This window comes from Hibiscus syriacus, unplaced genomic scaffold (genome assembly GCF_006381635.1).
Source record: "Hibiscus syriacus cultivar Baekdansim isolate YM2019G1 unplaced genomic scaffold, ASM638163v2 tig00011820_pilon, whole genome shotgun sequence".
Taxonomy (NCBI): domain Eukaryota; kingdom Viridiplantae; phylum Streptophyta; class Magnoliopsida; order Malvales; family Malvaceae; genus Hibiscus; species Hibiscus syriacus.
Genome location: NW_024062257.1, coordinates 27,111 through 42,851, shown reverse-complemented (window position 1 = coordinate 42,851; position 15,741 = coordinate 27,111). Strand labels below are relative to the sequence as shown.

The 15,741-nt window shown below is 35.6% G+C and overlaps 1 protein-coding gene and 1 long non-coding RNA gene across 3 annotated transcripts; one reads left to right on the top strand and one right to left on the bottom strand.

The window, feature by feature from the left end:
- Nucleotides 1-1,392: 1,392 nt before the first annotated feature.
- On the bottom strand, nucleotides 1,393-4,110 carry LOC120204980 (BTB/POZ domain-containing protein At1g63850-like). 2 transcript variants are annotated; one of them, XM_039204953.1, is made up of 2 exons: nucleotides 2,829-4,110; nucleotides 1,393-1,990 (listed from the first exon to the last, which is right to left on the bottom strand). In XM_039204953.1, the coding sequence occupies exons 1-2, from the start codon at nucleotides 4,029-4,031 to the stop codon at nucleotides 1,712-1,714; spliced, it is 1,482 nt and encodes a 493-aa protein (XP_039060884.1). In that variant the 5' UTR covers nucleotides 4,032-4,110; the 3' UTR covers nucleotides 1,393-1,711. The 2 variants fall into 2 exon arrangements, with proteins under 2 accessions (XP_039060884.1, XP_039060885.1); XM_039204954.1 differs by having other exon boundaries at nucleotides 1,847-2,006.
- Nucleotides 4,111-14,345: 10,235 nt separating this feature from the next.
- LOC120204979 lies at nucleotides 14,346-14,584 on the top strand. The gene is made up of 2 exons (XR_005523990.1): nucleotides 14,346-14,450; nucleotides 14,542-14,584. It is a non-coding gene; the product is annotated as an uncharacterized LOC120204979 (long non-coding RNA).
- Nucleotides 14,585-15,741: the final 1,157 nt, after the last annotated feature.

Genomic DNA, 15,741 nt, shown 5'->3' with positions numbered 1-15,741 from the left:
TTTACATGACTTCTACTTTTTAAACGTTTCTGTCAATGGAAATTATGGAAGCTTAGAACTAGGGTAACAGAGTAGTGTTGCCTTTGTTTAGGTTTTAACCTATTTTATTTATTCCTTCTCATAGCTTGCTATCGTTAACTTCTGTGTATCATTCTCTTCATGTTTCCTTTTTTTAAATTTTTTCGGGTCTTACGTTTTTGTCTATTGCAGAGATTTTTATGCAGAGATTTATTTGTAGTGATTACTTCCCATTTACAGACGCGCATATTGAAGACTGCATTATTAACACTGTTCAACTACGTATTTATTTATTTAACTATACATGCATTGCATTCTATTTTTATTTTTAATTTTCTGACTGCCGGAGGTCTTCCACGGAAGTTGCTTTCAACCTTGCGTTGGGGCAGCCTACTACCCTACCTCCCTTTACCCCATTGTATATGGGAATAGGGTTTTGTTGTTATTGTTGTTGTATCCATGTTTGTAATATTTGGTTCAAATCTCATAGTTAGTCTTTTTATTTTATTTTTGTCATTTACGTTATATAAAATATATTGTAATATAAAATTAAGTTGAAGCCTTAGCCTAGTGGTTTAGGCGTTGCTTTGACATTAAACTTGTCCCACGTTTGCATCTCCATGGGCAAGGTGGAGGTTTTTCCTTCTTGTTTTCTTCTTATTGGATAGAGAAACTATTAGATTAAATAAATAAAAATTAAGAAAATATTCTCTAATTGGATAATGACACATGTCACGATTTAATTGGTGATCAAATTTATTCTAATTGAATAAAATGATGACTAAAATGATATAATATGTAAATATTGAGGATCAAATATACAATTATACCAAAGTATTTAACTGTCACTTTACCTTCCCGTTAAAAGTTAACTTTTAGTGGTTTAATTAAAACATTTTAAATAATTGAATGATCTGATTTATAAAATCCAAACGTCGATTGTCAAAGTGAAGTCGGGCAATAGTTTGGTGTAATTTACCCTAAAAGTTATTCGGTGGTGTAGCTGGCCAAACCCTCGGACAAAAGGTCCTGGATGGCGGTAGTAACTACTACAACCCGAATTTTCGGATAATAATAACGTTTTCTTTAATCATGAGACCACTTATTGTCATTGGATTTAATTGTTTGAACGACTGAATCCGAAACTTAGATTACAAAGAGAGATTCAATGCCTCTTTGAAGAACTTGCTGCCTCACAAACTCGTTAGCAAATTATGTTGACACTTGCAGAGTAAAAAATTAAAAATGATCTAATAATATTTTCGCAAACATTTTGGACAGGATATATAAATGTAATATTCATAAATTAAAGTTCTATTTTTTCAACAAAAGAAAAATATGTTCATGTAATCAAAGTGACAACCATAGCGCAGCTGCAACAACATAAAATATTTCAATCTAACAACGCCCTGGTAAAATACCAAAAGCACAATTCAACCAACACATTTCACATCAGAAAAGCATCAAAAGTTTTCAGTTTTCGCCTCTGTTGAGAACATTGATCGAGACATTGGGGATATATCCAGTTTTATGTACAAAGAAGCCGGTTTGACTCTAGCACATCAATGCACCAGTCTGGTATATGCACAAAAGACCGACAGAGAAAACCGAACCGAACATCATTGGAACGGCACCAAGGGGGTGACTAATCGCCTATCAGCCTACCACCACCATAGCGTAAATACTGCTTTTTCTAATCAAGATTTTCGAGTTGAGGTGGTTGAGTTGCCCTGCGAAACCATGTATTGAAAGCTGTGATCAAGTGGGGGCAATCCTCGACATTTCGGGTTGAGAAGCTGAGACATTGTTGCAACAATATCTGTGCATCCGACATTGGCAGTGTTGAGATGATTCTCAGGAATGTCTCCTCCAATTCCAGGTACAGTGTTTTATGGCTGGGCAGCGTAGGTGAGACATTATCTTTGCACACAAGCAGAACGGGAAGCCAGTCTTTCACAAGCTTCATTCTAACCTGAAATGTACAGAAACTAAACTCATTTTAACCACTTGTGACAGACAAGAATATAAGAAATACTCGCCTTCTCTAGAACTCAAGCACAGAAACGGAAGTTTCATACATAATGAAGTGTTCAAAATGAACAAGCAGCAGCACACTTTCCTGGTAAAATCTGGCATTACCTTCAAATCTTGCAAGAATAAAGTACCCTTTAGTACTCTTTTTTAATCCTAGAGTAAACACATGCTTAGACCATACTTATGCTTTAAAGTTATAATTTGTAATTAGTCTTCAGGATCTTAAACTTCAAAAACCAGAAGCATTCGTATTTCAAGGGCATTTGTTAGATTTTAAGTACATAAAGTTTAGAATTTATTTGCCGTCGAGTAGACATATTAAGTATATGATTCAATCACCCAAATACACCACTGGATGCATTTGCTGGATCGCAAATTAGTCCCCATTTTATAAAAGCAAATCACATGTATTAAAAAAAGGCCTAAAAGTGACCAAGGCTGGAACAAAGTTATTAACCAACTTAAAATCCCAACCAAATTTCAAAGACTGAATTGACTAAAGCATGAACATCCTTTCAGCAACGGATTGAACATAGCCAAACTAGGGGTTTATTATCTTGTTCCTAAGGGCGATCAGTTCACATAACTTTACAAAAATTAGCATTCACATTCCAAAAGAGCAGACCTCAACAATACTAGCAATTCATTAGAAGAACCAGAAAATGCGTAAAGATTCCAATAAAAAAACACAACTGTAAATATAATAATTTATCAGACATGGTCTGATAAACGCCTGCAAATTCATATAGTCAAAATAACAAGCAAGAAATCAGTACCTGTCTAGCAGCCAAAATAGTTCCAGCAGCAACCGCATTGGCAAGCTTACAAGTACACCGAAGCACGACAGAAGGGAGTCCCGGAACAATATTCCTCCAAGCATCATCCCTAAACGCTCTCTGCAAATCCGCTGTAAACGAAGCCTGCTCACTCCATTCCCTCACAGCCGAATCCGCCACCCTCAACTCAATCATCCTCTCAACCAACCACAACAAATGTCTCCCATTAGTCATCGCCGTATGCAAATTTAACCTCTGTATCGCCTCCGTCTCGTTATGATCCCCTCTAAAATCAGGGCTCGTATACTCTTCCAAGCTCTCCTTCACAACCTTCAAACTACTCTCGAATGACCTCTCCAAAACCCTCCTGGCCGATTCCCGCGATGAGAAATCCCTCAGAAGCTTGGCCACAAACGCTTTGACGAACGCCATGTTGGGATGGTTATGAATCGCCGATAAAATCAAACCGTGCAACATATCTTCGCATGAATCATCTTTCCCCGGCGAAACGCGGGCAAGAAGTTCCTTCGACTCTTCCTCGCGCAAGAAGGGGATCAAGCTCAACACTCTCTTCTCCTCCTCCTCGCTCCACGGCACGGCTTCCAAGAATTTCAAACACGATTTCACGCAATCCTCGAAGAGTAATTCCAGTGCCACAGGGAGGATTTCGATTGCTGTGGAAGCGGAGTTGATGACGGTTGCGAAATCGCTCGTGTAAAGCAGTTGAAGGACGGTTAAACGGACGGTTATTGAGTTCGGATCGTTGTCGGAGACGCCGAGGTTTAAACGAACTAGATTTTTATTATTATCCTGATCATTGCTTCGAGAACCTTCTGCGCCATTGTCACTGTTTGCGTCGGGCCTCGTCTGGTGTTGCCAACAGTCAGACAAAAGAGCCGCGAAATATTTTGCGCGGCGGATGACATCGGTGTGGAGATAGATCTGGATGTCGGATTGACGGGTAGAATCAGAGGGTGCATCGGAGTCAAATGCGGAACGGTCAACGAAGATGCGGAGCAAAACGTCGGCGGTGTAGGGATCATTGAAGGAGGAAGTAACGGAGTAGGTGCGGTGGAGCTTTCGGGAGGATTCGGAGATGGATTTGTCAGAGAAAGTGTGTATGGTAGCGGCGGACGAGGAAAGGCGTGTGGAAGAGGGGTGATGGTGAGGCACGGGCTGACGCTTTCGATAGCTGTTTGGCATTATTGAGGAGGTTGTAGAGGAATTGATAATTTAGGTTTTGGATAAGGAGGAAATGGAAAGGGTAAATTGAAGTCGAGCGATATTTGGGCACTATCTGCCATGATTCATTCATTTTTGATTTTTTTCATTACATTTGTACTTAACGTAAGGGTAAATTTCAGTTATAGTCACCTAACGTTTAATATATTTTCACTTTGATCATCAAAGCTTTAAAACTTGTATTAGAATTATTAAACTTTAAAAATACTTTCAATTGAGTCACTCCCGTTAACTACAGTTGAGTCGATATTTCATGTGTTATTTTTTTAATAAATTAATATTTTTTAATTATTGGTTAATTAAAAATTTTAGCCAAATATTATTGTATTTCATAGATTCAAACTTGAGACCTTAAAATTTTAATACTTAACTATTGCACAAAACTTGATAGCTGTTACGTAATTGAAAAAATAATATTTAGTTTAATTTATTATTAAAATTAATTATATTTTATAAAAATATGTCAAAATAATATAAATTATAAAATATTATAAAAATATATTTTAACATAAATTAAAATATATTATTTTTATAAGAATATTTATAATATATATTAAAAATAAAAGTATATTAATTGCAATATAAGTTGTAAATATAGTATGTAATTTAATTTGTCATGTCATTTTTTCTCCTCATCAACAATTCATTAAATAATATGATAATGATGCTGGTGTTGGATATAAGTTTCAAAGTCAAGATCCATTCAAAAAAAACAAAAACAAACAAACACATAGCCATAAGGTTAGACTTCTAAACGAATTGAACGAAGATGAACGGGTATATCCATGGTCGTTTGTTTAATTTTAATTGAATAAACATGAATAACTAAATAAATGAAATTTTTATTTGTGTTCGTTAATGTTTGTTCATTAAAATGATAAATGAACATAAATAAACGAACATAAATAAACGAACGTAAATGAACACAAACGAACGAACATAAAACTAATTAGTTTATATTTGAGAATAGTTTTTTCTTTCCAAATAATTTTAAGGATTATATTTTCTTTAATTGATTTAGGTATTTTTTTAGGTTTAAAATTAATTGGATTTTAAATATTAATGGACTTAAGGTTAAAATTTATTAGGTCTTAATATTTTAAACGTGTTTGGAGATTGAGTTGAACATAAACGAACGAACAAAAATGAACATAAATAAACGAACGGATTATCGAACGTTCACGAACGTAAAGGAACAAACGAGTCATTTGTTCGTTTTTGTCCATTTAATAAAATGAATATAAAATCTTGTTCATGTTCGTTCGTTTAATAAATAAATAAATTTTTCACTGAACAATTCACGAACAGTTCGTTGAATGTTTAGTTCGTTCGCAACCTACACAAGGTTAACTAAAAGTTTATTCTATCAAAATTTTATATTTAAATTAAATTTTACATCACTTAAAGAATATGTTAAAATATGAATTTTGATATTTATAATTTAAATGTTCGTAAAATTATAAATATTTAACAATTTAGAAGACAATATTCTAGTATAGTGGATTACAAAAAATTTAAATTTTTCATATAGTTAATCTACTGGGGATGATTTCTTACGAATAACGATTGTGTACGGCCACACTTATCGTGGTCTCTAATTAAACCAATTAATTTTAATTAAAAAATGACTACATGTCACATTATTGTTTTTCTTTGATTTTATTTCTTCAATAAAATGATGATATATGTCACCATCTTATTAATCGAATAAAACTAACGTGAACCATCGATAAGAAAATAGAAAATAACATTAAAAAAATAAGAAAATAAAAAATATATCAATGTTGTTTTCGTCGTTAACTTTTTAACGAACATCGATCATTATAATATATATATAATTAGTGATTGTTTTGTTAAAAAACAGTTTGGTGATTAGAGTAAAATATAGTTTAATTTGGTGACTAATAATGTAGTTTACCCTTCTTTTTTATCTTAAGCTTAGAGGTGTTTTGTGATTCTCAAGTTATTTTCTCTTTAATAAATTTAAACAAACGTTTTTAAAAATACTTTAATGGCATTTTTATCGAAAAATCACTGGTGACCGGTATATTTATCGATTTAACATCGGTCAGATTATATTTCTCGATCTAACACCGGTCAGATTATATTTCTCGATCTAACACCCGTAGCAGTAAAAGCGCGCTTCCTGCCCCGCGCTATATGTTGATTTGGCGCCACGTGAGGTATAGCGCGCGTCCTGTACCGCGCTATACGCTGACATGACTTACACGTGGGTATAGTGTGGCCCCTGATCCGCGCTATATATGTTTATCTGACACGTGGGGTATAGCGCGGTACAGGGGGCGCTATACCTTTAATTACCCTCTCCAAATCCTCCTTATAAATACCCTCATCCTCTATTACTTTCATCACACCATATTCTCTCAAATTCTCTATCTATTTAAGGTATATTTTATAATATTTTTAATATTATATATTTAATTTATTTAAGTATTTTACTTTATTTAATATTTTACTAATATAATTTTTGCAAATATATAATGGAAGGCGATATACTTCGCTTGGATGGAAATCATATATATCGATACTTTGCTGATACGGTAACATTTTAACGTTTTAATTTAATTTAAATTATTTGTAATAATTTGTTGATTTATTTAATGCATGATTATTAGATTAAGAATTAATTTGTGTAATTATTTAATTTTAAGAGAAGGACCGTGTATTAGATCATTTTATTAGGAATCTTAAGTTAGTGATACGTAGCCGTGTCTTGTCGTACTTAGTAGAGGATGGATTTGGTTACATAGGTAGATATCAGGGTCACTGTAAGATAGAACCAGACCTTATTTCTGCCGTGGAGGCCGGAGTCCCACACATTCCATCTTCCCTGCGGAGAGTGCACGATTACACTTGAGGATGTTGCTATGCCCCTAGGGCTTCCGGTGGATGGAGATGTGATATCAGGGATCTCGCAGGGTTCTTGGACTACTTTGTGCCGGGATAATCTAGGACGTGTCCCGGAAAGTTTTATCGGAGGTAGGATACCATTAAATTGGTTAGATGCCAATTTTCGGGAGTTGAGCGCAGACGCCTCTGAGAATGAAGTTAAGATGTATGCACGGGCATGCATACTGCAGTTGATAGGAGGGTTGCTGATGCCGGACAAATCGCGCAACCTAGTTCACTGCATGTGGTTGCGACATCTTAGCGACTTTCGTCTGGCAGGATCATTCAGTTGGGGCTCGGCAGTTTTGGCTTTGCTGTACAGGGAGATGTGTGGAGCCACTGACTACAGGCGTAATGCTATCGACGGATGTCTCCTGCTGCTGCAGTCTTGGGCATGGTATCGATTGCCCTTTTTATGTCCCGTTGTGAAGAACCCATTCGTATTTCCACTACTTCTGAGGTAATTATAAAACTGATTTTGTATATTAATAATTTTATACAGCGTATAATAATTTTTTTCCTTGAATAGATGGTCTACTGATAGGAAAAATCATCAGGAGCTACCTGATGATTTAGAAAAAATTAGGGTGCTAATCGATCAGAAGGCTGGCACACAAGTATGAATTTTAATGTTTAAAAATCGATTTTAGATTATAGTTATATAATTAGATTATTATTTTGATAAAAAATTATATAATATTTGTTTTAGTTTGAATGGGTGTCATATTGTACTGATGATGTGAGGGCGGTGATCCCACCTAAGTTGAGGGGCTCATCAGATGTTTGGATGGCGATGGTCCTTCTGATCTGTTATGCGACCATCGAGTGGCACTCTACTGATCGCGTGCTCCGGCAGTTTGGTTGTTTTCAACCAATTCCGGAAGCACCTCGCAATATGGACGAGTTGCATAGCTTAAATAGACGCGGCAAGACGGATACAGATTGGCTGGTGTGGCATCATGAGTGGGTCGTGTTGTGGGAGGATCGACATCGGTGCCTTCCCCGTAGAGAGCCCATTTTTGATGACCTCTTGATGTTTGCTGATTGTTATTATGAGTGGTTCAACAGTAACGAGAAACCGTTTCTGCTTTTCGAGGATGCACGAGGGTAGACCTTTTCGCGACGTCGACAGAGACGTTCACTGACATAGCACCATCGTCCCTCGACTCGTGGACGGAGAGCAGGTACTTCCGGTTCATCCTCAGCTGCACCAACATGACCTTCACAGTAGCCACCACAACCATTTATGATGTCATAACCATATATGATACCACCACCTTTCCATTACTAGATGCTGTCGCCGCCGCCTTCACCTGGTTTTATGACCCCGTCGCCACCACCGTCACAGATGACCCCTCTTGGAGGCTATTATAGGTCTATGTTTATAGATTTAATTTGGGGTTCATATGCTGGATATCTGGCAGTTTCAGCCTCATCACCCATGGTCGCAGCACAGACACCTCCTGTACAGTTTTCACACTCAACGATGTCTGGGTTTTATGAGTTTTCCCAGTTTTCGCAGGCCGGTGGGATAGTCAGTCATACACCTCCAGGGTCCTTATTCTATGGAGGTGCTTCATCGTCATCAGCTCCTCATCAACCTAATATACCTGCTCAGGACAACGACGACGATGGTGATGATGATGACAGCGAGGAGTCAGAACCAATGATACGAAGAAATCCTCCTCGAGATCGACAACCACCGCCCTGCAGAACACATTCGCGTCGCAGGCATCGATAGATTTTTTTATTATATTTGTATTTACTTTATTTTGTTAAATTTGTTGGACTTTTTTTTAATGTATTTCAGTTATTTTTTTTATTACCATTTAATATCAGTTATTGTAATTTGGTTATCATTTACCATTTAATTCTTATTATAAGTTTGTTGTATTTAAAATTATATTCAAATACCAAATTGTTATTAGTTTGATAAAATTTAATGATTGTGTTCGTTTTTAATCTTCATCATCGATTATCGAATGATATTAACTTGAAGTAAATGCAAATCAAAGTACAAGAATTATTATTTGATAAACAAATACATCATTTCCTCATCAATTGTTACTTGATGGCAACAGAAGTGGACATGTTTTTCTAGTGTGTCATGGGTTTCTACAATGCCCACATCTTCTGTCTTGTCTAGATCTTTCTCGAATATCCATATCACAATGAATTCGATTGGATTTTGGACGACCACGCTCCCTCAATAAACTCGAATTTGGTACAATCGGAAGCCAATCTTGAACCTCATCATGGTATTTGTCATTACCTATGGGGGGAAACTCAAATTCATATACCTTAAAAACTTCAGATAGTAGGTATATGAGATCCACAAAATGGTTATAGCCTTGACGTGTATGCGAGCAAGCTGCTATCAAATGAGAGCATGGATACTTCAGAGCTTGAAAAAACCCGTAGTCGCACGTTCTGTCCCTTAGATTTACTCTTAATGACACAACTTCAATCCCTTGAAGAGGTCGTGACAACTCTGTGACACGAAACATTTCATGCCTTCTAGAGAAGCTTGTTACAAACATTTCATTTGATGCAACAATTTTTTCTGTAGATCTGTAACTAATCTAGGGTGATAGACATGACCGCCTTGCATCCAGGTTTGAGCTTGTCCCCCGAGCTTCGCAAAAAGTACCCCCAAACGAAAATATGTAGTCTTTACCAAAGCCGCTACTGGTAAGTGACGTACACCCTTTAAAGTTGAATTGATTGCCTCTGCCAAGTTGGTCGTCATGTGTCCATATCGATATCCACCATCATATGCGTTCGTCCACATTTCTTTATCGATGAGCCTGATGTAATCGTATCCTTCCTCGTTCTTCGCCTGCAAATCTTGAAGCATTAATTCAGATGTTCGAGGAAGTAGTTCATAACCTGATCAAAAATGTATAACTTACTAACTGGTTATCTTTGCAAAATTAAAACGATTGAAAGAAAAAAAACTACATCAGTTTCACTTACCCATGCAAACAATTAATTGACGCTCATCATTCTTCTTGTACCTTCCATGATAGTTCGCAACAATGTGTCGGAGACAATACCTATGTTGGACAAAGGGTGGTTGCCATATTGGACCCAATAATAAAACTTGCTTGTATTTTCCATACAAGAAAGTCCCGTCAATTTGAACCACATGCTTGCAGTATTTGGCAGCATTAACGCACTGTGGGTAACTCCAAAAAACTCGGTAGAATTGGCTTCGATCGTGAAGAACTCGATCATTATGGTATGCATAGGAGGTTTTGAAGTCCACAATTGTCCTAGGATTCAACGTCTGCACCAGCCTAAACCAACCTGGAAGTTCGTTGTAAGATGCATCCCATTCGCCATGAAGTTTGACAATGGCATTTTGTTTTGTCAACCAAGCTTTTTTATAGGAGACAGTGTACCCATACTGCGATTGTATAGCTGAAATCAATACTGCAACAGCTATATGAGAGCTTGTTTTTACCATGGGCATGATGGCTTGGCATATCATTTCAGAGTCCAAGTTGGGATGATCTTCATTGACCCCTCCAGCACAACATGTGTGAGGACCGTTGTATACTGTTAGTTCTCATATGTTGTTCTTCCTCTTCATTTTCGATACGCGAACCATCCAATTGCATCCGTTTTCACGTCGGGCACAATAGTATACATATTTTTCTGTCGTCGATCGATTGACTCTGCACTGAACAGAATTACGGATATTGTAATTTTTTATAGCCATCACCGCTTCTTCTTTGCTTGAAAAATCCATGCCTAAATATAACTCACCATTATTTATTGATGAGTAATATCCATAGTCACCGAGATGAGGCATATCCGCAAATTCTGGCCCGTACATTGCACTATAATCAGCTTCATACATGTGTGCAGGAAGGTCAGTTTGTGCCACATTTCCTGGAACTTCATCATCATCGGAGTTGAATTGCGGTGATTCTAGGTGAATGAATAGTCCAGTCTCAGCATCATCCGCACCAGGCTCACGAAGCGGTTCTTCTGGTGGAGATGATGGTTCCTCCATGCTCTCTACATTTAGGTAGAATAACCTACTACTTGCACGTCTTCCCCTTGAACTGGAAGGCATATCGACATTGAGATCGAAAAAGCTCGCAGTCGAATGCCTCCCCCTGGAGCTTGAAGCCATAGTGTCAAATGGAAACTGCACAGATGGTTGTGTCGATGGCATCTCCATATGGTCAAAGAAATTTGCAGATGAATGCCTTCCCCTTGAACTGGACGCGGTGTTGCCATACAGATTGTTCATGGACCCACCTCGGTACATATCGTAAGGAGTTACGGATGAACGTCTCCCTATTATGGCATTAAAATCATTACACATTATTGTAGTCGGGCTGTCAACTTGTTCAGCCAGCCTATAGTGGGAGCTTAAAGATTGACCCCAAACACCACACACTTGAACAAAATGTGTATACATCTCAATAGCGGCGTCTGAATAATTACTTTGAGCTTCAACCATCATTTGAACATCATCAGTGTTCGAAAGTTCAAATGCTATATAAGTTAATGACAACAATGATGTTGGAAATCTGAACTGCAACGACGACATTCTTCTACTACTTCCAACATGAATCTTCCTCGAAATCTTCGTTATCAGCTCCTCAAGAGTTATATTTCTCTTGAATGATATTTTAACACGCTCATTTGATACGAAAACAACGTCGGTTTTATCTTCTCGAATTTCACCATCATAATAAACAATAGCTGAAAGTCGCGCCATTCTTTGAGTTTAAAAGTGCGACAATATTATATCTGCAAAAAAAAAATAACTGAAACAAACCTGATTAAATAAATTATATATGAACGAAAATATAACACAATAAATTTTTTACACATCAACGTAAATAATTTAAATAATATAATTTTACTATACCGCAAAACTATTTTGACCTATGCTCCTGCTTTTCAATTTTACAAACACAAAAATTAATTGAAAATAATTAGTATAATATTTTTTCAAATAATCATAATAAACAATAAGTATAATAAAAAAAATTATAACAAAATTTATAACGAAAAATCGCACGAACTTCTAAATCAAATATGAGAAAATTACCAGAATTATTACTCGTTGACAGAATTGTTGTATTAATTTATAAGTTAGAGGAGAGAGATGTGAGGAGATGTGAGAAACTTAACGGGGAGCGAAGGGTATTTATAACCATATAAGGCGCAGTACCTGCACCGCGTTATATGTAATTATTCAGATAAAGGTATAGCGCGGTCCGCGCTAAATATAATTCATACTCAGGTATAACGCTGAGCAAGGACAGTGCTATACCCCTACGTGGCCTATAGCGCGGATCAGAGGCCGCGTTATACCCACGTGTAAACCATGTCAGCGTATAGCGCGGTACAGGGGGCGCGCTATACCCCACGTGACACCAAATCAGCATATAGCGCGGGGCAGGGAGCGCGTTTTATTGCTACGGGTGTTAGATCGAGAAATATAATCTAACCGGTGTTAGATCAATAAATATACCGATCACCGGTGATTTTTCAGAAAAAACGCATACTTTAATAGCCATTACTTGAATTATAAATATATATAACATTAATTAAGACAGATCGAGTATAATTTATTAAAAAAGTAAAACTCTTAATAAATTTTAACATATTAAAACTTATGAGACACTGTTTCTTTTATTTTTAATATTATATCAAAATTCTAAAGAATTATTCTAGAAATTATATTAAAATTAAATTTTTTTTAAAAAAAGATTAATTTACTATTTCTTTCCTTAAGACTTTTATGTAGAACATTAATTTTTTTATCTTGAAATGATATTAAATTTTATTGAAACAAAAGAAGATGCAAATGCAATTAATCATAGAGAAAATTTTATGGACCATCTCTGTTAAAAAAATCAAACATAAAATAAAATAAAAAAGAAAATCCAATAGTGTAATAATAGAATGTTAAATTTGAAATACATCGTCCATAGTAACACAGTAATCATTAGTAGTACTCTTTTGTTTTTTTATATAACTATACGTCTTAGATATGATTGACAACCGTAAATTAAGTACAAGTGAGAATCTCTACACGATTGTATATTTGCTATATAAGTAGACAGACAACGTTTCATAAGGTAGAAAAACGTATCAAAAAGATAAACAAATATGCAAAAAATATAAAGCCATTTAAAAGAATTTTTTATTAAAAACTAGAGCAGAAACCAAATAAAATAACAAATTAAAATATAATATAAAAGAAATAATAAAGATGAACACCGACTATTATCACTGAAACTAATGTTGCCATAATAAAATCAAAAGAAAAAGAAAATATGAAATGAATGCCTCTGAGATTGGTCATGATATATATAGGATGGACATAGGTCATGTTTGAGTCAGGTTTCGGTCAATCATAATCAATTCGAAAATTTTACATCCTTCACTTGACCTGAATCTGATCCGGTTTTTTGAAATGAAATTTGATCTGAACCCGACCTAACCCGAAATAATAAATAATATTATTTTTATTCAATCAAAACAGTGATTTAATTAAAAAAATAATATATATAGTTGTATTATTGTAATTATTCATAAATATATAAGATCAAATTATATTTTTTCGGTTCAGCTCGGGTCGAATATTTTTTCACCCTAAACCTGAATCCTACCTAACCTGAACATTACCTTTAAAAACTCGACCCCACCCGAACTTAATTTTTTAATAAAAAAACCTAATCCGATAAAATCGAAACCGGTCGAATTCGGTCCACGCCCATCCCTAGATATATCACTGAAACTTTCGAAAACTTATTTTTAACCACATAACCATTCAAAAGCAGGTTGAGATGTCTTAGTAATATCTCTGTACCCGTTTAATTAAGGGTAAACTATACAAATGGCTACTAATGTTTGAGTAAATTTTCGTTCTCACCATTGATGTTTCAAAAGTCACAAATCAGTCACTAACGTTATCGTTTGTTACAAATTGATCACTCGACGTTAACCACCGTTAATAGGCGTGACGGAAAACACACGTGGACCGTTGTATGCTTGCCTGGATGGTTGACTGCCACAATGGAGGAAATCAAGGTTTAATAATAAATTTGTTTATTTGTAGCTTTTCAAACATACCATCTTCACTTTTGTTCTTCTGTTCTATTTTATGACCAAGCTCAACAATGGAAACAATCCAACTCAAACCAGCTTTCAACAATGACAGCCATAAGACCAAACTAGCAAGAACTTTTCAAAGAATCGTCAACCTGAGAACCGCCACAAAAATTGCTTAAAGCAATGGGATTGGTAATGGCTCCGATGTTAACCGAAGAGGTGCTGCCTTGGAAGCTATGGTGGTCACGGCGGCTCCGTTATCTTTTAATCGTTTGTGTCCTCAGGAAGCACATCCTGAAGGTGATCCCGAACTTCTGGATGATTCTGAATTTTACCAACAGTTGCTTAAGGAATTTTTTGAGACCGTTGACCCAACATCATCTGGTAAGTAGTCTCTACCATCTTTCAATTTTTTCTTGCATTATGAAGAAACATTTCATTTTCCTTGAACAACGTTACTACTGTTTGGCCACAGAGACAGCCTTTTATGCCTTAAAAAGACTGCAAACTAAGAAGAGAAAAATAGTTGATCGTCGTGCATCGAAGAGTCGAAAGATCAGATAATTTCTCAAGTGTGATTGGATTGGCACCTTGTAATATCAAGCCGAGTTAATCTAAGTGCAGTTCTTAATGTTGGACATTTTGTGTTAAATAACATTTTTTTTCAGGTACCATGTTCACGAGAAGACAATAAACTTCATGGCACCTGAGCCCATGAAACTTCCTCCCACGGCTGCAAAATTATTTGAGAACTTGATTGGATTGAAAACCCAATAACCTAATGCTCTGACATCTGATCCTTTTTACCAGGCATTTGGAATTTTGTAGTATTACTTCGTTTTAGCTATTTAACGAGTAAAATGTATAATTATTCCCCCCCCCCCCAACAAAGTCCAATGAAAGGGGTTCTAGCATCATGCAATTTTTTTTAATTAATTTAGGATATAAAGGAATAACAATAATTCTTTTACCATCGAGATAAAAGAATAACAATTTTAATTAATTTAGGATATTAAGGAATAACAATAATTCTTTTACCATCGAGATAAAAGAATAACAATAATAGAATTATTATCAAGATAAATGAATAACAATAATTCTTTTATTATCGAGGTGAATTGGTTAATGTGACTTTGAATATTAGATTTTCATTTCTTATTTAACCTAACACACATGCTTTTCACTTCTTATTTGTGTACTTCGGCTCGATATCATCGTTATTATATTGATGGCTTAAACATGGGCTAATTAAAGGGGTGGCAAACGTGTCATTGATATTGGGATTGGGTTTAATTCAGGTCATTTCATATCATTTTGGGTTTAGACTTAATTTAGATTGAGGTTGGGTTAGGTCGAGTCATTTCGTAATTTGGGTTTGGTTTGGTTTATAGTAAGTTGGGTCAGGTTCGAGTTGGGTTGAGTCATTTCAGGTTATGATTTTATTTGAATCTATAGTAAACCGAATCGGTTTAGATATTGGGTTGGGTCAATATTAGATCGGTTGATTTTCGAGTGGGTCAATATCGATTAATCATTTTCAGTTTGGGTCAACTTTAGATCTTCGGGTCAAAATGGGTTGAGTAGGGCATGAGTAAAATCAATTATATATAATATATATAAACATGTTTTTTTTAATTTTATCATTTGTGTTCAATTTCATTTAGATCTAATTATC